The 24164-nt window shown below is 41.5% G+C and overlaps 1 protein-coding gene across 2 annotated transcripts in view; it reads right to left on the bottom strand.

Moving 5' to 3' along the window:
* Positions 1-998: 998 nt before the first annotated feature.
* The window catches only part of LOC127415179 (probable G-protein coupled receptor 153), a 121846-nt gene continuing 98680 nt past the window's right edge, over positions 999-24164 (bottom strand). For both annotated transcript variants that reach the window (XM_051653802.1, XM_051653803.1), the window contains one exon: positions 999-3039. In XM_051653802.1, coding sequence (XP_051509762.1) covers positions 2236-3039 — 804 coding nt within the window. In that variant the 3' untranslated portion in view covers positions 999-2235. The remainder of the gene's footprint in view (positions 3040-24164) is intronic.

Raw genomic sequence — 24164 nt, 5'->3', positions numbered from 1 at the left:
TTCTAGATGTGCAAATACCCAGATGTGTAATGCGGAAGTGAAAATTCAGCATGTCAGACATTGTGTACATGCTAATTAATTTATGCCCAAACCCCATATCTAAACCTAACCATAGAGCCTGTAATATGATTTTAAGCATAAAGAGTATGTTTTATATGACGGAAGAAAGTAATTGTGGCATTTTAGAAGGAGACGTGGGAAAGTGACATGATTCGCTGTTTCAAAAGTCATATGAATTCGTACCACCCAATGATTAAGCCATCTCGTACGAATCTGGACGAATTCTCCGTGAGAAAGTGCTGAATATAACTAATGTTCGTACAGTTGCTTGTAGAATAAGCTCTTAACAACTAAGATCAATAGTTTTTGGGAAACAGGGCCCTGCATTGTATTATCTTCTGTTTTTAATGTCAGAGAGTAAAAAGACAGAGTCAGAACCAGAGAGAGTGAGACAGACAGAGTGAGAGAGAAACTATTTGAGCAACAAATCATCAGTTACCTAATCAGACAAACTGCTCCGTAGGCAGATAAATAAAAGGTATAAACAATTAAGAGAATTTCCGATTAAACAATAAAACACTCAATCCATTGCAACCTCGTTAGCTCAGAAGTAGTTTTACAGCTTCAATAAATTCGTATTTTTTCAGTATAGCATAAGCTTCAGTGAAACCGAAAAAGGTTTGGGTGCATTAATATTCAAGACTGTTCAAAATACTCACCGAGCTACTGCACTGGTGATCATATTCACCATGAAGGTGACCATTTCAAATTTGTGTATCAAAATGCCTTATATTAGATTTTACTGCTACATATCATTCTAGATATTTGCGAGAAAAAAAAAAAATGTGATTACCCCATAGGTTTTTCCAATGTGAAGCTGCTTAGGTATGAAGCACCATCCGGTATTTCAACACTAATATCTGGCTGTACGAAATGTACAAAAGTGCATGCTGCCAGCAAGCGATAGATGTTTTACATTAATGAACAAAAACAAATAATTAGACAACCTAAAATGTATTGGGATAAGCATAGAAGACATGGTCATACACAGTAAATAATACACCAAATATCCGATTCTGATTCAATGGTTACGTCTATATATATTTAGAAATCAAATCAGATTATACCAGTTTTCAACTGAAAGCTCTTTTTCTCCTTATGACAAAAGAATATGCCACTTCTTTTGTAAAAAGTTCATGTAGACTGCAGGCTATAGGTGTTTGTAAATGATGTAGCTTCTCATACTCTCATATAGTTACAGGATACCAGACAAATAGGCTGTATCATGAATAACATTGCATCAGATACACATTTTCAATCATCACAGAGCACTTAACACAAACTGATTTAAAAAAAAAAAAAGAAAAAATGGTGAAATAATGCAGTTTTTTTTTTTTTTTTTTTTAAATACTTTTGACAAGAATGTCTGGATCTACAAAGAGAACACTGTGTTTCAAAAATATGAAAATTTCAAATTCAAACAATATAACAAAATATCTTTTTCGTTTAGTAAAAAAAAACAAAAAAACAAAAAAATGTGAAAAACACGCTACACCACCAGAAACATCAAAAACACAGCAAAAGTGTCTACAAAAGCCACTCTGTGAGTGGTTATGTGCTGTAAACAAACGCTATATAGCTTACTGCTTAAGTTCAGAACCTTTCCACAACCAAGCTGGTCTTTGAGATTACATAAAATGAATCAGAAATCTACAAATCAAACCGTTTACTGAAATGTCAATATCAAAGAAAGCAATACAGTACTATATCAGTAACACAACGTAATTATGTAATATGTCTTTATGGACCTTAGTCAGGGAAGACGCCATATTCAGTTTGACAAGATTGAAAACAAGGCTGTGAGGAATAGAAGTGCTATAGTCCGTTCAATGGGTTGTAGCCTATAAATTCACAACAATGTTTTCCTGAGTTTTACGTCTACTCGAATGTTTCTGGAAAGGTGTATTTTCAATGTTTCACTGGCTGTTCAAACGATACAACAATACAACCCATTGAACGGATTGTACTTCTACAAATCACAGCCTTGCTTTGATTGGCATCAAATAAAATATGGCATCTACTCTGACTAAGGTCTAGCCTACGTCATATTGTATCAACCACATCTCAAGATCCAAGAGTCCAGTTCCTAGGTTAAAAAAAAAATTCTATTTAGTCAAAGTTATAATACTAATAACCATATCGGGGACTATTTTATAATATTCGAAAAACTGTTTCTCAGTTTGTGGATCCTATGGATTCGGAGTGAAAAGTGTTATAGCCCGACGACACAGATTGCAAGCTTAAAAAACGATTTGTGCTTCTTTTGCTTTCACCTTTAGAAAGGTGCTTCTGGTTCACCCAAGCAGGTGCATCTACCTGTCCTGTCCTAACACTTGAAGAGGCCTGATCCCTTGTCCGTGGAAACCAGCCCATGGAAACCAGTTCTGATGTGTGCTTCGCATCGCGCCTATGCTCGTGGCATCCCTTACTGCTTGAGTCCTCACCCACGGCACTTCTGCTGTCACTACAGCCCTTCACCTTCCTTGATATATCCTGAGGGAGCTCCGTTAGTGTGGAACCCCTGCCGTGCTCAGAGCAGCGTCTCAACACTTGAGGCTCACACTCGAAGTATGTGAGTGGGAAATGCGGCAGCAAGACATTGTGCTGCTTGAACGTCTGAGGGACAAGAGAGATCACAGAGGTGCGGCACGGGCTCCTCATTGGACTAGCCAATGGCGTCTCATCGATGAAATTAATCACTTCGTCACGGCTGAAGCACTCGAAATCGTCCTCATAACGCTCAACACGTGGAATCTGCTTGAGCGAATGCATGTCCTCGGATCGCCTCCGTTTGCGGTGAGCGTGGCTCTCCTCGTGGCAGGATACCGGGCTGCTCCGCCATCTCTCGTGGTGTGGTGAGCTGTAATGAGGGATGCCAATGATGTCCTTTGTGGAGCCCCAGCGATGCAGATAAGACGAGATCTGACCGGTGGTCCACATGTCGGTTTCGTCGTGGGAGTATCTTCTTGTAGGGGGCACCTGGAGCAACACACAGACGGAAAGACCAGTAAATTTCAAGGAGCGACATTTGACAAATTTCTACCCCCTGTTCATTTTAAGGAGTTAGAACATGCGCTCAGTTGTTCTGTAGGGTAGACTGAGTACAGTTGAAACATTTGTAAATACTGACCAGAAATGACATGCCATCTATCAATCTATCTATCCCACTGTAAAATGTCTGTCTGTCTTGCTTACTTATCTAAGCTTTCTGACTAAATAAAAGTTAATAAAACACTAGAAGGAGCATTTGCTACCATGTTAATGCCTGTTTCACATTGCAAGCTTGAGCAAGGCGTGTGCGAAGCTACAGCGCAACTATATTGTAACTACAGCTGCAGACTAGCCACGGCTTTCACACTGGTAGCGTTTTACAGCATCACAGCAGCTGTTCTAAACAGAAAAATAAAGTGATTTCTATGTAACTACATTGAGTATTTCATTTATAAATGATCGTAACTTATAAAATGGTTATCAGGAGTGGGAGATTGATAAGTATTACAAACTTGATCATCATGAAATCTTATTTACATGATGCTGATGTAACCTAATGTAGTCTTGAATATTTATTCCATTTAGTGGCAGCGAACACAATAAGCTCTGATCCTTACAAACATCATTCAGTGAAGAAACTAGTTTTGCACCTGAGGGGGAGGGGGAAGGCAACGAGCCTTTGAATGTTTTGCATAACACAGAACACGATTACTCGATTTGGATTGATCACTTGCTTTAAATCAGAAATACGTGTATACAGCCATTGAATAGCAATATGAATAGCACGGGCTGTCACGTGTATTTGTTTAGGTTTGGCAGTACAATCCGCTATGGGTTGTTAACCCTTTATTTAGTTTGTTTAAGCCTATAACTTGTAGCAAACTGTAGTTTTAAATGACAAAACCATACTTCTGCCTAAGCTATATAATTAAAATAATTTAAATTATTTAATTTTACATCTTACAGTGTTTTTAATTTTTAATTCATATAAAACACTCACTAGACTACAAATATATGCTTATTCTGTGCAATTTGTACTTTTTTGTGTGAAATTACATCCATGTTGTCCATCAACACTGCACTGTCAATTTAATTGAGCACGAGCAGCGCTGCAAAAATAAACTCTAGCCGAAAACCACTGCTAGTGATGAGAAGTCAGATTCTTTTCTGCGAACCGGTTCTTTCGGACGGTTCGTTTAAATGAACCGTTTAAAAAAAAAAAAAAAACTATTCAGCAATTATTTTACATCATCACATAATGACGTCACTAGTACATTATTTTAACATCACGGTGTTGTGGTATACACATTCAAACACATTCAAGCACACGCATGCTCACAGACAGTATTAGCAGCTCATCAGTTCTCAGCATGTCGGACATGTCCAAAAGACTCGAGAACTGCCACTGGAGCGTTCAGTCCAATTTGCAAACTATTTGGAGTGGTTTATTAGAAGAGTTGGCAAAATCAGACATCACTAGTTCTAAGATCCTATTTTTCCCTGTTATTGGTGCATTTCGAGTCGGAGGGTGAATCTCAATGTGCGTTCTTTTGTGTTCTTATGTTCTCGTGGACTCGCTCTACATCATCATCCCCTGCCGAAGTTCGATTCCTATCCTCAAGAACGCAAGTACCGAGAACGCAGGAATTTACCCGGATGTATCCTTGAAATGGTAATAAGTGTGGTGGTCTAACATTTTTTACTTTCATGTGACTTCAAATGTAGAAAACTTCCCATTAAGCTAGCTTATTTTCATAAGCAAGCACTGGAAGCTTGGAAAATAGCCTTTAAAAATAATTTTTCTCCACAATCATCTATATTATGGAATAATCAACATGTGTTATTTCAGAACAAATCCAGATTTAAGAAAGACTGGTTTGAAAAGAGAATTATTTTTGTTTCAGATTTACAAAATTGTAACGGGGAGATTTATGCTTATGAGCAATTTATCTCTATCTCAGGAATTCTGTCTTCATTTAGAGAATACCATTTGTTTGTGAAAAGCATTTCTCCTAAACTGCTTCATCTTGTGAAAGCACGTTTTAAATACAACTCATTAGTTGGACAGGTTCCAAAACTAGATATTAGTTCTATTGGAGGTATCTCTATCTTGGATAAGAAATGTAATAATTTTCACATTAGAAAATGTCTCACACAAGACAGAAGTTGTCCCCCAAACGCACTTGTGAAATGGAAACAAAATTATCAATGCTTCCCAATGACAAGATATGGTCCAAGACTAATAAATTTTCACTGCCCAATAAGATAAAATAAATTCACTTTAAAGTGTTGCTTAGATATTATCCTATTATCTTTTCTAACTAAGTTTAAAGGAGACATTTCACCACAATGTTCTTTTTGTAATCTTGAACCTGAAACTACATTTATTTTGCACATATAATTACTCTACAGTCTTTTGGACCCAGGTAGCTACAGTATGTTAAATTTTGGTGCGTTTCATAAAATAATCGCAATTGATAACTCCATGATTCTGTTTTTGGATTGTAACACTAGCTTTCCCATAATTGATGACACTTTAAAATTAATAATTATTTTTGGGAAGTTTCACTTGCATAAAGCTAGAGTAATGTCTATTAAACCTTCTTTTAAATTATTTTACATGGATCTGAGAATGTTTTATCATTCACTGAACGTGTTATCCAGATATAGAAAATCAATGAAAACCTCTCTACTAATAGAAAAGGTAATTTGTACAAATACATTTTTATTCTTTGTATGACATTTTTTGTTAGTTTTCAACTAATGTTTATATGCAGAATGGAAAGATCTGTAATGTATCCCCAATTATTGCTCTTATAATTTGTAACTATGTATGCTTTTGAAAAATAATAATAATAAAAAAATAAATAAAAAAAGAAAATCCTTGAAATGGAGGATGCATCGGATGGTGACTTGTGGGCAAGAACTCGGTACTACGATGGCAGACGAAGGACATTTATCGTTTTGTTTTTCCTCAAGTAAGTTCTCGCTGTAAGTTCGTGATACTCCGTCAACATTTGTTGTTTTTTGGGGGACATCATTTTAATACAGTAATAAACATGGAGAGAACGAGTGTTTTCAGACTTTATTCTTTTACCGTGTCACTACACTGTAAAAAATGTCTGTAATTTTAACAGTAAAAGACTGTACAAATGCTACAGAAATAAAACGTTAATTGATTAACGAATATTAACTGTAAAATATACAGTAAATTGTAATATATTTTAAAAGACAATACAGTAGTTTTTACAATAAAATTCTGTAAAAATAAAATTTTTAGATGTAAAAAGTATGATTTTCCTGTATAATTAATGGTAAAAAAAAATGTACATTATGTTTAACAAGACAGTATATTTACTTTTTACAGTAAATTATTGTTAAAATTACAATAAAAAACTATAATCGGGCGTTCCCACAATTCCCTGCGTGACCCATAACATTTCATTATATTTTATGGGAATCGTTATGTTTCTTCTTATTTTTAATATCAGTTATGTACATTGGGGTATTCTGTGTTATATTTAATGTAGTTTAATGAATGTTTATTACATTATTTTAATTTCACATGTGTTACCCTGATGGTGTGTAGTGTTTGTGTGAGTGACACTGAGCACTGTCTCTACATGTTTATTGGTCATTGCTCCTGGAAGAGCCACTATTGATGAACTTCATGTCATCATGTGCTCTTCTGTAGTTACAACGATGATTAACAAATACCTTATGAAGTAAAAATGTTGGATGGGATGTATGCCATGTTTGTGCTGTTTGGACCAGAGACTTGTTTAGACTCAGGCAAAACAATGGATTATTTATGAAGTAAAACAGCATAAAATAAATAAATAAAATAAAATAAATAAAAAATAACTTGGGTAAGCATTGATGCGCATTTACATTTACGCTCCTAAAGGGACAAAAAGCGATTTAACTTCACGCTCGAATGTGCAGCGATCGATTAGCTTTTTTTACTCCATATGTTAATGCACCATACAAATTATATACATGTTGGTGTAGTATATGAGACAGCAGTTAGTGTTATGCTAGTTTACTTTGACATATGCTGAAAGTGTATTTTTGCTGCTAAAATAAGCCTTGTTTATTGTAGCATTCACTGCTATTATTTCTGGACTGTGATGATCAGAGGAACACTCTGACCTGCAAACAGGTGATGAGGATGAGGATAATATTGGTTCAGCATACCAGGTGGAAAGAGCAGGTTTGTTTGTATATATATATATATATATATATATTTATGTTTTTGGTTTCTGCTGTCTTTACCACAGTCATTTTTATTTAATCAAGGCATTTGTATTAACAACTTAGGTGACGAAAAGACTTTGAACCACATAATGGCCCGTTTCTTTTGGCTGGGCATTCATGGCGACATACACAAATGGTGTGTCATTTGGTGAATCCACATTCACATTCATGTCACGTACACTACGCAAACTGTACAAATTATTAGGCATTAAATCGATTCGCACCAGCGTTGATCACCCGCAAACCGACGGGTTGGTCGAACTATTTAATAAGACCTTGAATAACACGATTCGTAATTTCATACACGAAGACGCTAAGAATTGGTATAAGTGGCTTGAACCCATGCTGTTTGCAGTATGAGAGGTCCTGCTAGCCTCCACAGGGTTTTCCCCATTTGAGCTACTGTATGAGCGTCGGCTGCGTGGCATGCTCGACGTCATACGGGAAGCTTGGGAGGAAGGACCTTTGAATAGCAAAAATCATATTCAATACATTCTTGACCTTAAGAGTAAAACTCCACACTTTGGGGCAGGTAACACAGGAGAATTTGCTCCAAGTGCAAGAACGTCAACGCTGATTGTATGACGGGGCACTCGACTATGGGAATTAAGCCACAGGGAGATAAAGTGCTTGTATTGCTGCCCACTACGTGCTCCAAATGACTCGCCAACTGGCAAGGACCCTTTGAGGTCACACAACGATTTGGAGATCTCGATTATGAAGTAAGGCGAACAGATATGGGAGGGGCACGTCAAATCTACCACCTAAACCTCCTCAAACCATGGAGGGAGGCGGTGCCTGTAGACTTGGTGACGGTAGTTCCGGAGAGGGCAGAGCTCGGGCCGGAGGTTACTCCCAAACCAAATTCATTAACCCCGGTCCCTTGTGGAGACCACCTCTCACTGTCGCAGCTTACGGACATTGCCCGGTTGCAAGCGGAATTCGTGGACGTGTTTTCACCCCTTCCCAGTCTCACAAACCTTATAGAGCACCATATCGAGACCACCCCGGGGATGGTGGTTCGTAGCTGCCCTGAACACAAGAAAAAGATCATTCAGGAAGAATTAGAGGCAATGTTTGAAATGGGCGTAATACAGGAGTCACACAGCGATTGGGCCAGCCTGGTAGTTCTAGTACTGAAGAGTGATGGCTCGGTCCAGTTCTGTGTTGACTACCAGAAATTGAATGCGGTGTCCAAATTTTACACTTATACAATGCCGCAAATTGACGAGTTACTCGATCGGTTGGGCGCGGCTCAATTTTACTCAATGCTGTACTTAACAAAGGGTTATTGGCAGATCCCTTTAACTCTAATATCCCGAGAATAAATGGCTTTTTCCACACCGTTCGGATTACACCAATTCATGACGCTCCCGTCTGGTTTGTTCAGGGCCCCGGCCACGTTTCAGCGCCTCATGGAAAAGATCCTCAGACCGCATACGGCATATGCCGTCACATATCTAGACGATATTATCATTTATAGTAATGACTGGCGCCGGCATATGCCACATCTGAGGGCTGTCCTGAGAGCACTGCGACAGGCGGGACTCATGGCCTACCCGAAGAAGAGTGCAATTGGGCGGGTGGAAGTTCGGTATCTGGGGTTCCACTTGGGTCATTGGCAGGTGTGTCCACAAGTTCATAAAACCACAGCGATCGCAGCCTGCCCGACACCCAAGACCAAAAATGAGGTTAGGCAGTTTTGGAGGCTGGCGGGCTACTACCAGAGGTTTGTGCCTAGTTATTCTAATGTCACCAGCCCGCTGACTGACCTTACTAAAAAGGGGGCTCCCGATCCGGTCCAGTGGACAGAGTCATGCCAACAGGCTTTCCTTAAGGTAAAGACCGCACTTTGTGGGGGTCCACTGTTATATGCACCTGACTTCTCTCTCCCCTTTATTTTACAAATGGATGCATCTGCGAGGGGGCTGGGGGCAGTGCTCTCGCAGGAGGTGGGAGGGGAGGAACAGCCAGTGCTGTTTATTAGTCGCAAGCTCTCCTTCAGGGAGACAAAGTACAGCACCATTGAGAAGGAGTGTCTTGCGATTAAGTGGGCTGTTCTTACCCTCCGCTACTACCGGCCTTCACCCTCTGTTCTGATCATGCTCCTCTGCAGTGGCTCCACCGCATGAAGGATACTAACAAGTGGATCACCTGTTGGTATCTGGCTCTTCAGCCCTTTAAATTTGAGGTGATCCACAGACCGGGGGCACAGATGGTAATGGCTGACTTTCTCTCCAGAAATAGGGGTGGAGGTTGCCCCGGCCTGAGTTGGCGGTGGGGGTATGTGGCATGGGGGGGCGTGGTCATGTGTCTGTCTGTGGGAGAGGGAAAGCAGTAAGGCTCGCCACCTTGGCTGTAATTACTCTAACACCTGTCTCTCATTATAGTGATGGCAGAGGGAGACCTGATAAGGCTCGCCAGAGCGTCAGAGATGGAGAGAGAGAGTGGCTCAGAGCAGTGGTGTCTGAAGGACCAGCAGCAAAACAGAGACTGTTTATATTGAGAGCCCTATTTGAGTTGGCCACTAAGAGCTGTTTCTTTGTTTTATTTTTGGATCTGAAGTGTGTGAATAAATACTCAACTTTTCACTGTCTCCTGACTCCTCCATTGCCCACGAACTTGGATCTTTCACAGAGCAATTAACCCTGATAGCCCACATCACCCAGACTGTAAATTTCAGAACTCAAAAATTCCTCCCCAGTCTAAAAAGAGCATTTATAGTTGCCACCCTGCTGAAATGTCTCGTTTTGAAATCTGTTTGTTTGTGACATCACGAAACATTGCTCATTTGTATTTACACATCGCACATCATGTGTCATCGCACTCTTGGCCTCGCCCACTGGTGCGCAGTTCAAGTCAAGAGAGCAGAGGCCCTGTGTGGCTTACTATATCTCGCCGCTTTTACAAGATGCGGTGTCAAGTTACAACTCTGAAAGGGAGAACCAATTCTCTTTTATTTAGCTGCTGCCTCTTGTTGTTTTAAGCATAAACGTGTCATGGGCGTGTTCTTTCGCACATCTGTGCTATTTTTTATTTTTGGTGTATGTAAACATACTAAGATGGATGTCTTTGAACGTTTTGATGTGTTTCCAGCTATGCTTTTGCTTGTGATGTGAAACGTTGCAGGTATGGTTGTGACAGTGTTACAACTCTCAGTTTCCTAGCATGTCCCAAAATACATTTAAGTAGAAAATTACAAGCAAAGTTTACATTCATGATCAGACAGGAATAATGATTTATTCACAATGAAAGAGGATTAACAAAATGTTAATTTATCCCCCAAAAGAGATTTTCTCTAATAATTTAGCATAAATTTGGACTACATCCTTCAAATTTCCTACACAAAGAGAGGATGCTAATGTGAATGTGCACACTGATAATGACAGTTCAGACTTGCATGAGAAGGGAGATTAAGTCACAGTGTTACAACTTTACTGTATTTCAATTGCACTCAGTCTACCCTATCTCTTGCAATATCAAAATCAATGGAACTTTTATATAAATAGTTCACCCAAAAAATGACAATTCAGTTATCATTTACTCATGATGACCATGAAGCTCCAAAAAGGACAATAACTCCATTTAAGTAGTTGACTCTTCCACTATTTTACAAGTCTCGAAAAACCTATTTATTGCATCACTCTGTGATCTCTACAAGTAAGCTAATAAAGTAATTTAATCTCAAATCAATGTTTCATGTCCATTTATTTATTTATTTGGCAAGTAGTCTTGCAATAAGTGGGAAATAAACACCAACAGAACTCTGACACAAGTGAGGTATACACTAAAAAATGTCTGTAATTTTAACAGTAAAAGACTGTAAAAATGCTACAGAAATAAAACGTTAATTGATTAACGAGTATTAACTGTAGAATATGCAGTAACATTTTTTAATATATTTTAAAAGACAATACAGTAGTTTTTACAATAAAATGTTGTAAAAATTATTTTTTTTAGATGTAAAAAGTAGGATTTTCCTGTATAATTAATGGTAAAAAAAAATTACATGTTTAACAAGAGAGTACATTTACTTTTTACAGTAAATTATTGTTAAAATTACAGTATAAAGCAGTAATCGGACATTCCCACAATTCCCTGCATGACCCATAACATTTCATTATATTTTAAGGAAATTGTTATGTTTCTTATTTTTAATATCAGTTATGTACATTGGGGTGTTCTGTGTTATATTTGATGTAGTTTAGTTCATGTTTATTACATTATTTTAATTTCACATGTGTTACCCTGATGGTGTTTAGTGTTTGTGTGAGTGACACTGAGCACTGTCTCTACATGTTTATTGGTTATTGCTCCTGGAAGAGCAACTATTGGTGAACCTCATGTCATCATGTGCTCTTCTGTAGTTACAACAAATACCTTATAAAATAAAACCAGATTTTTACAGTTTCAGTAGGCTAATATCAAGTATATGTTTTTTTTTTTCTGTAAATTTAACAGAATTTTATTTTTACAGTGTAGAATTAAGCTGTTTCTAGAGATTCTGCGTTTTCTTTCTTCTCACATAATAACATAATTTCAAAGCAAATCAATATTTAATGTCGCTTTATTTATTAATTTGGTAGGCAAAATATGAAGGTAAATCTGTTGCAAAACTTGAGAGCTTGTAGATATGAATAACTTGTAGAATAAATCTTTCTTCTTGTAAGCTGAAATTTACACTCACAGCCCTGATGTGAAAACATATAAAATAAAAATCTGTTGAATGCTGCAGTCTGCACTCACAGACAATAATCCCAAACCTGTGTTTTGAATTCAAAGTTGCAGACAAATAGTCACAAATGTGTAAAATTACATTCATATAAATACAACGACAGACACAAACTTGTATTCTATATTTACTTTTTTCTTTAATTCATTTTCGCAGTACAACCACAAATCAGCAGTTACAACCTCTCAAATCTGCCACTGCAACTTCAAATCTTGCCGGCTTGACTTTTATGAAAACCTGTAGCAGAACTCACTTGTGCACTTGTAAATCAAGATGTGAGAGAGCAGACTACTGGTGCCAGGCGGGGGCAGGGCCAATGAAGTCATGACCAATCACAAGAGCTGAACGGCTGACGCCGGACCAATTAAAACCTCTCATAGTACTTACTTGGTGGCTACTTTATCTAGAATTCAGTGTAAGTTATAATTAATCTATTTTCCCGCTGCACCTAAATTAAAGATATAGAAATGTGCATTTTCAGGTGTTTTTAGTATTCACTTAATTCCCTTATTAGATGTCAATATGTGACTTAAATGAAAGTGACCGTGGTAATCTCAAATAATCATGATAAAAGCAAGTCATCACGGTCAGGCTAAGTTCTAAATTATACAGTATATCTTATTCTGAAGGCATCAAGGTGTACTTTCTTAGTGCTTGATTATAAGGATTGATCAGCATGGACAGATAAAACAGTTTAAACAGACCTTTAACTAGAACTAAGAAATGAATTACTGTCATGTAAAAGACATTTATTCTGAATAGATAAATATATGAACAGAGTCTTATTTCAAACAAGAATGCTCACTGTGCACAATATTATCTTTATTTCACAAGTGGGTTTCTTACAGTAATTTCAGTAGCGTTGCAGTTCATCTAAGCAGTACTGTGTGACTTCTTTAGATTTAACATTTGCTTGGAAATCTGCAACAATGGCAATATCCGTTCCAACATCGAAGTTGAAATATAAGGTAACAACTAACTGAAATAATAAAGGCCTGATTTGATCTTCTATAGATAGTCAGCCAGCGTGATTAATATAGTTACCCATTCATGTGAAAAAGAGGAGAATTGTTTGGAAAGAATAACACTCAAGTTGTATTTTACACTTAAACAAAAATTTGAACATGTTTCCGTCCAAGCACTTAGGCAACATGATACCAGACTTTGTTTAGTTTAAATATTTTAATAAAACATTTACATAATACAGAAGATGAAAAAATGTCATATTTAACATACATAACGCTGCACTTTGACAGTTTAAGGATTTGCCAGCTGTCATGTCTCTGGTGTTATCAATAATTCACTGTATTTTATCTGTTGGAACAGTTCTCTGGTGATAATTGAGATTTTCTTAATTCATTCTTATATATATATATATATGATACCTAACCGATATTTAACCTCTAGTTCATGTTTTCATGAAAATATGACTCGTGGCATATGACAGCTGGCTGGATTGTCACATCCTCTGTCGTTTTACAGAATGCAAACATCCTGCAGAAACATTTCTTCAGAGAATTCTCTCAATGCCATCCTTAGATATTACGTGCGGTCTTTCGGTGCCAAATTCTGTGTAGATCAACGTGATCAAATTGTCTCTTTTGATTTGTTACGTGAGAAATTCACTCTTAAACATTTAATTATCACATTATTTAACTTATCCTACCACTGCATCAACCAGTCTTTGCCACCTGGACTTGTTTTACTGACAACTGCATTGGCGCTGTTGCGTGACATCATCGCGTTCTAAGATGATCCATTTTGATTGGTCCGGCGTCAGCCGTTCAGCTCTTGTGACTGGTCATGACTTCATTGGCCCTGCCCCCGCCCGGCACCAGTAGTCTGCTCTCTCACATCTTGATTTACAAGTGTACAAGTGAGTTCTGCTACAGGTTTTTCGCAAAAGTTGTTGCAAAAGTCAAGCCGGGAAGATTTGAAGTTGCAGTGGCAGATTTGAGAGGTTGTAACTGCTGATTTGTGGTTGTACTGTGAAAGTAAATTAAAGTACAAAAGTAATTATGCAATACAAGTTTGTGTCTGTCATTGTCATTGTATTTATATGAACGTAATTTCACTATTTGTCTCCAACTTTGAATTCAAAACCCAGGTTTTGGATTATTGTCTGTGTGCACAGATTGCAGCATTCACTTCAGATTTTTATTTTACAAGTTTTCACAAATAAATTTCAGTTTACAATTACAAATATTAATTATAATAACTTCAGATCTACAAGCTCTCGAGCTTTGCAACAGATTTGCCTTCATAGCTAAATAATAAGAGGGATAATGTAAAGTGAGATGGTCATTATCGGAAAATAAACCCCTTCAGGTTGAGACAAGATCCTGATCACCCTGTCCGGGTTTATTCTGCCATAACGACCGGCTACCTGTGCATTATCCCTTACATAATGACCAGGGCCATAACCAGGGTTTAAAAATTATTGAGGTCCAGGGTGGGGTGCCAATAATTGTATCCAATTTTTGTCAGTGACGTAGTGAAATGTTTGCATATTTGACATATTTTATATGTAGTGTGCTACTGTTTTTTGAACATTTCACATAATGTCATGATGATCATCAGGCCCGGATTAAGACTCCTTAGTGCCCCTGGGCATGAAGATATAGAGTTTTCTTATAGAATTTATAATATTTTTTTTTCTTCAGTAACTCATGTGCTATTTTCCATGTTTTATAATGTCATACAATGGCTGTGTGAGAGGAACGAACTGAGCGAAACTTTCTTCCTCCGGGGATGCGCTTGACGGCTCAGAAAACTGAATCCTCCACTGATCCGCATTCAAATCTCAGGATGTTTTTATTTCTAATTGGAGACATTTTTACACTGGATAGTAATTTTTAATAAAAGCCAATAATTGTAATGATTTGTACCTGTAGATTGAAACACGCAGCAGCAGTATCTAACCAATAATTTCTTAAACACCTCATTCATTCATTAATAATAAACGACTGTAATTGGTCCATCATGATCAGCGCTGAGAAAATTTACAGGTGTCAAGTGACCGCGCTGTCAATTTGTTGCTTCAATAGCGGTGTGGACCTCTGGACAGCAAATTACAGCCGTTTAATGATATTAAAACTTTTTGAATAAATATTGAATTAAAGATTCAATATGCTTCCCTGTATGTCTTGTGAATTTGTATGATGTGAACTGACCTAAGTTAATTATAAAATTGCAGTCACGTGTTGTACAGTTATAGCTTCAAATTTTAATATGATTTTTTGAACATGAAAAATTGACCTCATAGCTGTTTACGGCCATGATGACAACTTAAGTTTTGGTTTGTTCCTAAAAACAAATGTATGATGTTGGCTTCATAAGACTTAGAATATATCTGTGAGTGAAACGTCATGGTTACTGGTGTAACCTCCGTTCCCTGATGGAGGGAACGAGACATTGGTGTCAATGTAGTGTCACTAGGGGTCACTCTTGGGAGCCCGAGACACCTCTGGTCTTTGATAAAAGGCCAATGAAAATTGGCGAGTGGTGTTTGCATGCCACTTCCCCGAACATACGGGTATAAAAGGAGCTGGTATGCAACCACTCATTCAGGTTTTACGCTGAGGAGCCGATATAAGGTCTGGCCATTTCAGCGGGTAGTTCAGCGTTGTGGCAGGAGGGACCAACGTCTCGTTCCCTCCATCAGGGAACGGAGGTTACACCAGTAACCATGACGTTCCCTATCTGTCACTCACTCGACGTTGGTGTCGATTTAGTGACACTAGGGGTCCCTATACAAAACGCCACAAGGCTGAACTGTGTTACGTGAACTGGTGGTGTGTGGTGGGCAGACTTGCTGTGTGCCTCATAGCCAGCACACCAGGTCGACACGTAACCTCCTCAACACAGTTATGAGTGTCGAACGGCCCTTTTTGGGGACAAGTCGACTACCCAAAGATAGAGACAGGCTTAACCCAGTCGTGGCCTCTTTTCCCCTTCTCTTTTTCCACTCCCTAAAAAAAGAAGGGGGATTATCCGACTGGGCCGCCAGGTCTAGTCGGGGGGTGTCCCTCCCAAGGGGAGGACACCGTGGAGACCACACCTCACCCCAAAGAGGGGGGGATATTTAAGTGGAAAAATATGTCACATGGTCTTTCCAACCATGTGGAGAGCCTTCAAGGTAGATCCTGCCCAATGGGGGAGGAGGTACTACAACATGGAGACTGGGGCAGAGGGGCTCTGCCCAAGGAAGACGCAGTTTGCCAGCAGGGAAACGAATTAGCGGGAGATATAGATCGCATGGGGTTAGCCTTACAGGGAACCGCCACATGCGGAGCACCTACTCCAGAACCGGGCTCTTAGTTAGCGCGTGTACTGGGCCGGCAGCGAGTCTCTCCGAAACTCAACTGCCACAGGGCTCGGAGGAAGTCAACCAGGGAACAACTTTTGTGAACACTACTGGGAATTAACAGCGCACGTCTTCAGCTCAAAAGGAGGTGGAAGACGCTATGTGCAAGCGATACACCCGGCCGGCTATCCCGGGCTTATCTGCTTGTGTTGCGTGCCACTACCTGGGATGAAACCGGTTCCACCCGGAGGTTGTAGAACCTTGCAAAGGTGTTGGGTGTTGCCCAGCCCGCTGCTCTGCAAATGTATGTAAGAGAGGCACCTCTGGCCAGGGCCCAAGAAGCCGCTACACCACGGGTAGAATGGGCTCGTAGCCCCACCGGGGGCAGCATGTTTTGGGCGAGATATGCCATAGTTATGGCGTCAATGAGCCAGTGGGCGATCCTCTGCTTGGAGACAGCGCTTCCTTTCCACTGTGCACCAAAGCAGACAAAGAGCTGCTCAGAGACTCTAAAGTTCTGCGTGCGATCCAAATAGATGCGTAAAGCGTGCACCGGACACAGCAACGACAGGGCTGGGACTGCCTCCTCCTGAGGCAGCGCTTGCAGGTTCACCACCTGGTCCCTAAAAGGAATGGTAGGAACCTTGGGCACATAGCCCGGTCGGGGTCTCAGGATCACGTGAGAATAGCCCGGACCGAACTCCAGGCACGTTTCGCTGACAGAGAACGCTTGCAGGTCACCTACCCTCTTGATGGAAGTGAGCGCAGTCAGGAGGGCAGTCTTCAGGGAGAGTGCCTTAAGCTCGACTGACTGCAAAGGCTCAAAGGGGGCTCTCTGTAGGCCCTGAAGAACTACAGAGAGATCCCATGAGGGAACGAGGGGCGGTCTGGAGGGATTCAGCCTCCTAGCGCCTCTTAGGAACCTGATGATCAGGTCGTGCTTCCCTAAGGACTTACCGTCAACTGCGTCATGGTGTGTTGCTATGGCAGCAATGTACACCTTCAAGGTGGAAGGGGACATCCTCCCTTCCAACCTCTCCTGCAGGAAGGAAAGCACTGATCCGACTGCGCATCTCTGGGGGTCTTCGTGTCGAGAAGAACACCACTTAGCGAACAGACGCCACTTCAAGGCATACAGGCACCTCGTAGAGGGGGCCCTAGCCTGAGTGATCGTGTCTACCACCGCGGGTGGTAGGCCACCTAGGTCTTCCGCGTCCCGTCCAGGGACCAGACATGGAGATTCCAGAGGTCTGGGCGCGGGTGCCAGAGGGTGCCCCGTCCCTGAGAAAGAAGGTCCTTCCTCAGGGGAATTTGCCTGGGGGGGAGCTGTCGCGAGGAGTGTGAGGTCCGAGAACCATGTCTGGGTGGGCCAGTAGGGTGCTACCAGGACGACATGCTCCTCGTCCTCCCTGACCTTGCACAGAGTCTGTGCAAGTAGGCTCACTGGGGGAAACGCGTATTTGCGAATGCCAGGGGTCCAGCTGTGTGCCAGCGCATCTATGCCGAGGGGAGCCTCGGTGAGGGCGTACCAGAGTGGGCAGTGGGAGGATTCTTGGGTGGCGAACAGTTCCACCTGTGCCTGACCGAATCGACTCCAAATCAGTTGGACCACCTGGGGGTGGAGTCTCCACTCTCCCCTGCGGGAAACCTGCTGTGACAGTGCGTCCGCTGTAGCGTTGAGGTTGCCCGGGATATGAGTGGCTCGCAGCGACTTGAGGTGCTGCTGACTCCGGAGGAGGAGACGGCGGGCGAGTTGTGACATACAGCGGGAGCGCAGACCGCCTTGGCGGTTGACATATGCTACCGCTGCCGTGCTGTCTGTCCGAACTAGCACGTGCTTGCCCTGGATCAACGGCCGGAACCTCTGCAGGGCGAGCAGAATTGCCAGTAACTCGAGGCAGTTGATGTGCCAACGCAGCCGCGGACCCGTCCAGAGGCCGGTGGCTGCGTGCCCGTTGCAAACAGCGCCCCAGCCCATTTTGGAGGCGTCTGTCATGACCACGACGCGCCTGGAGACCAGTTCTAGGGGAACACCTGCTCGTAGAAACGAGAGGTCGGTCCAAGGGCTGAAAAGACGGTGACAGACCGACGTAATGGCCACGCGGTGTGTCCCGTGGCGCCATGCCCGTCTCGGGACTCGAGTCTGGAGCCAGTGCTGAAGCGGCCTCATATGCATCAACCCGAGCGGGGTGGCCACCGCCGAGGATGCCATATGCCCCAGGAGCCTCAGCCTCAGTTTTCTGTTTGAACGCCTTCAAACAGGTCAGCACCGACTGGGCACACTCGTTCGTAAGGCGCGCCATCAGGGAGACTGAGTCCAACTCCAAACCGAGAAAAGAGATGCTCTGAACGAGGAGGAGCTTGCTCTTTTCCCAGTTGACCTGAAGCCCCAGTCGGCTGAGGTGTGAGAGCACCAGGTCCCTGTGTGCGCATAACACGTCTCGAGAGTGAGCTAAGATTAACCAGTCGTCGAGATAGTTGAGAATGCGAATGCCCACCTCCCTTAACGGGGCAAGGGCAGCCTCTGCGATCTTCGTAAAGACGCGAGGAGACAGGGACAGGCCGAAAGGGAGGACTTTGTACTGATACGCCCGACCCTCGAACGCGAACCGCAGGAAGGGTCTGTGTCGAGGAAGGATCGAGACGTGAAAGTACGCGTCCTTCAGGTCTACCGCCGCGAACCAATCTTGATGCCGGACGCTCGCTAAAATGCGTCTTTGCGTCAGCATCTTGAACGGGAGTCTGTGTAAAGCCCGGTTCAGTACTCGCAGGTCCAAGATTGGCCGCAACCCACCGCCTTTCTTTGGTACGATGAAGTAGGGGCTGTAAAACCCTTTCTTCATCTCGGCTGGAGGGACAGGTTCTATCGCGCCCTTCCGTAGGAGGGTAGCGATTTCCGCGCGCAGGGTAACAGCGTTTTCGCCCTTGACGAAGGTGAAGTGAATACCGCTGAACCTGGGCGGGCGCCTGGCGAACTGAATCGCGTAGCCGAGTCGGACGGTCCGGATCAACCACCGCGATGGATTGGGAAGCGCAAGCCATGCGTCCAAATTCCGTGCGAGGGGGACCAAGGGGACAACGTCGTCGGACGTACCGGCAGGTGGGGCCTCGCGGCGGGGCGGAGCGCGAGGTGCCACAGCACGTCGTGGCCATGCTGAGTCTAGGGACATCGAAGCACTTACTTGGCTCCTTGTGACCACCCCCGGAACAGCCTGGAACGGGGAGGAAGAGGCCTGTCCTCGCAACCAGTGGAGGCTGTAACATCGGGGGTGGATTAGCGCCACAGCTGGGCGCTCAGGGTGGAAAGGGCACCGCTGGAGCGCCAATCCTGCAAGATAAAGCCCGTGGACAGTAGTCGTGGTGCTAGCCGCGCTGGCCTCAAACCCGTGGGTAAAAGGACCGAGGTGGGAGCCTCTGGGGTGGCTCGCTTTCTTACGAAGGCGAGCCGCGACCGCAACATTGCCATGGACATATTCTCGCAATGAGAACATGACCATCCACGAACGCTGTCTCCGCGTGAGCAGTGCCCAGACACGAAAGACAGCGATCGTGACCGTTAGAAGGCGAGAGATAATGAGCACAACCAGGAATAACACACAATCAGAAAAGCATCTTTAAAAAGACGCGTCTTTAAAAAGACGTTCCGTGTGTGCGCTCTTTTAGAGAAATATATACTCTTTTAGAGGGGAAAAATGCTCTTTCAGAAAATATACTCTCTAGTTTTTCTGCCGAAGCGCCCAGGGGCATTCTCTGCAGTGCACCAGTGCAGAGGAGGGAGAAGCCATTGAAATGCGCCGTCAGATCCAGCAGAGGTGAATGAACAGTAGTATTCAGCTCAGTGAGCATGACCGTTCGGCTCCGAAGAGAAAATCTGAATGAGTGGTTGCATACCAGCTCCTTTTATACCCGTATGTTCGGGGGAGTGGCATGCAAATACCACTCGCCAATTTTCATTGGCCTTTTATCAAAGACCAGAGGTGTCTCGGGCTCCCAAGAGTGACACCTAGTGTCACTACATCGACACCAACGTCGAGTGAGTGACAGATAGGGAACGGACTACTTTCTTGGTGTTCTTGGTTTATTTATTTATTTATTTATTAGCCTTTTTGGAGCTTGATAGACTTGGTCACTGTAACTGTTAAAGAGTATGGTATGGTAGGAGTTTAATTTTTTTTCAAAAATGTTAATGTTCCACAGAAAAAATAATAGCATATTTAGAATGACATGAGGGTGAGTAAATAATAATATAATTAAATGTTTTGGATCATAAGTACTAATATTAATTATTTAAAATATATATACACTACCGGTCAAAAGTTTTGAAACACTTGACTGAAATGTTTCTCATGATCTTAAAAATCTTTTGATCTGAAGGTGTATGCTTAAATGTTTGAAATTAGTTTTGTAGACAAAAACATAATTGTGCCACCATATTAATTTATTTCATTATAAAACTAAAATTGTATAAAAAAACAATTTTTACTTTTTTTTTTAAGTTGATGACTTGGACCAAATAATAAAGAAAAGCAGCCAAATACTGTTTAAAAAGCATCCCAGGGTGAAACCTCAAGAAGTTGGTTGAGAAGATGTCAAGAGTACATGTCTGCAAATTCTAGGCAAAGGGTGACTACTTTGAAGATGCTAAAATATAACACAGTTTTGATTTATTTTGGATTTTGTTTAGTCACAACATAATTCCCATAGTTCCATTGATGTTATTCCATAGTTTTGATGACTTTACTATTATTCTAAAATGTGAAAAAAAAATGATAATAAAGAATGAGTGTTTCAAAACCTTTGACCAGTAGTGTGTGTATATATATATATATATATATATATATATATATTTAAAGTAAAGTACTTTTATTCATAGCTACCTTTTCAATTCCATTACAGACATTTTTTGTATGCAAAATGAAAAGATAAAATTAGTTTTAGCTCATTACTCATTCTACAAATATTCACTCACATTCCACATTGCTCTGGGAACTACACAGAAAAGACATAACATGAGTTTTAAATATTTGAAAGAAATCTAAGCACACAATCCAAAGCATACAACAAGCCTAGCATAAAGCAGCTGTATTGGTTAAAGCAGGAATGACAGAGCAGCTACAGAGAAGCCCCTTTGCATTATGAGTTTGTGAATTTGAGGTCTGATTGAGAGACGTTTATGAATGCACTCTGGCTAGCAGAGGGAAGCAAAGCATGGTTAAAGTAATGACATAAAACATAATTATATATTGGACCAGCTGAATTATAAGGACCAGCTTAAATTAATTTTCAAAACTATGACACTTAAATGTTTACGTTGTGGCAATTTTTAACTCATGTGTTTATTTTCAATTTTTTTAAAGCTTATCATTTTGCTTTAAATAAACTGTCCATTGAGAAAACAACATTTTGTCTCATACATTAGAAAATATAGAGTTAGCTCACAAGAATACTATTGCTTGACACTATTTTTGTTCGCCGTTTTTTATTCTATCAGCCCAAATGTCTTAAAAATGACAATAAAAACAATAACAGCTTGTACGTCCCAGTTGATTGTGACATCACCATACTCAGTGATGACAATGAAGAAAAACACTGGTGAAATTAAAAAAAGAACATTGATTATGCACTCTAACAGTGCCAAAATGTCAATAATATTCTTCTGGCTCTTTAATGGGGTCATATCATAAGGAATGAAACTTTTCTTGATCTTTTGAGAAAAAAAAAGAGCTTTATGTACAGTACTCTGAAAACATCTGTAACTTTCAGAACTCAAAACTTCTTCCGCAATCCACATAGACCATTAAATGAAGATCTAAATGCAAGTTCGGAAGGAGCTTGTTCATCTAGGCCTGCCAAGGATATATAAGCAGCTGCTTCCCTCGCTCCAGCCACGATTATTCCAGCATTTGTCCCTGCCCACTCACCTGCAGCACGCCACACTTAAATGGCTCTCTACAGAGTGTGCAAGCTTGTCCTCATCCGACGAGTTGTTCCTCATCTCAAGTAAGGTTGCTGTTGAACAGAAGCTGCAACAGCAGCTCACAATCCTAACTATTTTCATTTTAGCTACCACAGCTATTTACATTTCTATCTTCCTTTCCCCAGAGCAGCCCGTAGCGAGAGGTTGCCTCAGCACGTGCCAGCTGCCCTGGGCTTTCTACCTGTGCTACTGTTACCTTTCTCTGTTTAGGTCCTCTCCTCATAACTTTCCCGGAGCAAACTTGAGGGTTGAGGCTGCCTCCGCAACGGTATCTGCTCCGGCTGACTCCACGCAAACCTTATCGTAACACAAGGATATCAATAATTGTGGAATTCTAAATTAAATATCAAATAATTCTAAAACCTGATCCGGTCCCGCTCAAATATCACTGAGATCTTGCTACGCAGCTCATTCAGCTTTATATCTGGCACTCTTCCTACTTAAAATCCACTAACGATACAGAATAATCTCTCCCATCCCAGCTCTGAACAAACACTTCAAGCACACACAGGTGAAATCTTTTTAATTCTGCTTGCATCAATTCTTCCTGTACTTGCGTATAGCTAAATAATCTTATCGTGTACCGTACAGCCAGAGGAGGATGTGCTCACCAGCTGATTAATTAACAGCTGAAATTTCGAATTAGGGGAGCTGAAAGACGTATTGCTGTTGTAAGTGATATCTAATCAGGACACAACGTTCTCTCTAATTACACTCTAATACCTCTGAGTGGCTCAGACTTGAGCTTGTGTTTCATTCACAAAAATGTTTCTTTCAATTAAAAGAAAGTCTCAGATGTTATTCCTCCATTGCATAAACGTCTTCCTTGCACAGTTAAAATTAATCAGTTCACGAACTCCATTGCTTCATCGTATTCCCAGATGTTCCACAAATGCAGCCATATTTAATTTCCTCGCAACTCATTGCGGCTTCGCTCTGCAATAGTAGGTGTTCCCCCCTTACATCATTCCCTGGGATTCCCCAGTGCCTTTGAGCGCATACACATTCTTAACCCGTAAGAATGCCGCTTGTTTACATGTTTATAAGCCGCGTTCTCCAGCAGAAATATAGGTGTGTTAAACAGCTTTTTCTAATCTCTTAAATGGTTCTAGCATTAGCACCACAGAATGACCACAAGGCGACCGCATTCGCCAAAACGCACATCTTCACATTCATAATAAAACCATTACTCTCACGACGGGTAGTCTATATTAAAATAGTCGAGCCATATCAGACTACCTTTATCTCTCATTGAAGCATGCCAATCTAGTTTGTCAGCTTTTCAGGCAGCCCTGAACAAACTCTCACTCTGAACCCCTAAACCCTGGCAGAGCACGTTAAAACTCACTCGGTCTACGCATTTTGAAGACAGCCAGGACTCTCCTGTTCAAACGTTTGGGCTTTTCCATTCGCCTAGTAGTGCGAGCCCTACTAGACGAAAGTATCAAAACAACAGAGCCATGGTAACCATACTCAAGTTTCCTCCCACAGTCAAATTTATGTTCAAATTAAATCTCCACAAATTCCCACCCACGTGCTGCTACGCGATGACCTTTGCCATCACCAAGTGGCACCCTACTCTGATACCGCAGTAGCCACGGAAAACCCCTCTGTCAGCTAATACCGCACCGAAGTATTTTACCATGTTTCCGCCGAAGCCTTTATCTACACTTCACCGCAGCCGTAATGAGCCTCAACTTGCAAATGCATGTCCCCTTCTCCTCCAATGCATATGTCTCCTCCAATGCATATTCTCTGGTACCCCACTGCAAAATCCTCTATTTGGGCAGTGCGTCTAAGCCTTGTGACACCAGAACTGTGGCCCTCCTGCTATTGGCTAA

Source organism: Myxocyprinus asiaticus, chromosome 24 (assembly GCF_019703515.2).
Source record: "Myxocyprinus asiaticus isolate MX2 ecotype Aquarium Trade chromosome 24, UBuf_Myxa_2, whole genome shotgun sequence".
In the NCBI taxonomy this organism is placed as follows: domain Eukaryota; kingdom Metazoa; phylum Chordata; class Actinopteri; order Cypriniformes; family Catostomidae; genus Myxocyprinus; species Myxocyprinus asiaticus.
This window is presented reverse-complemented; position numbering and strand designations above follow the sequence as displayed.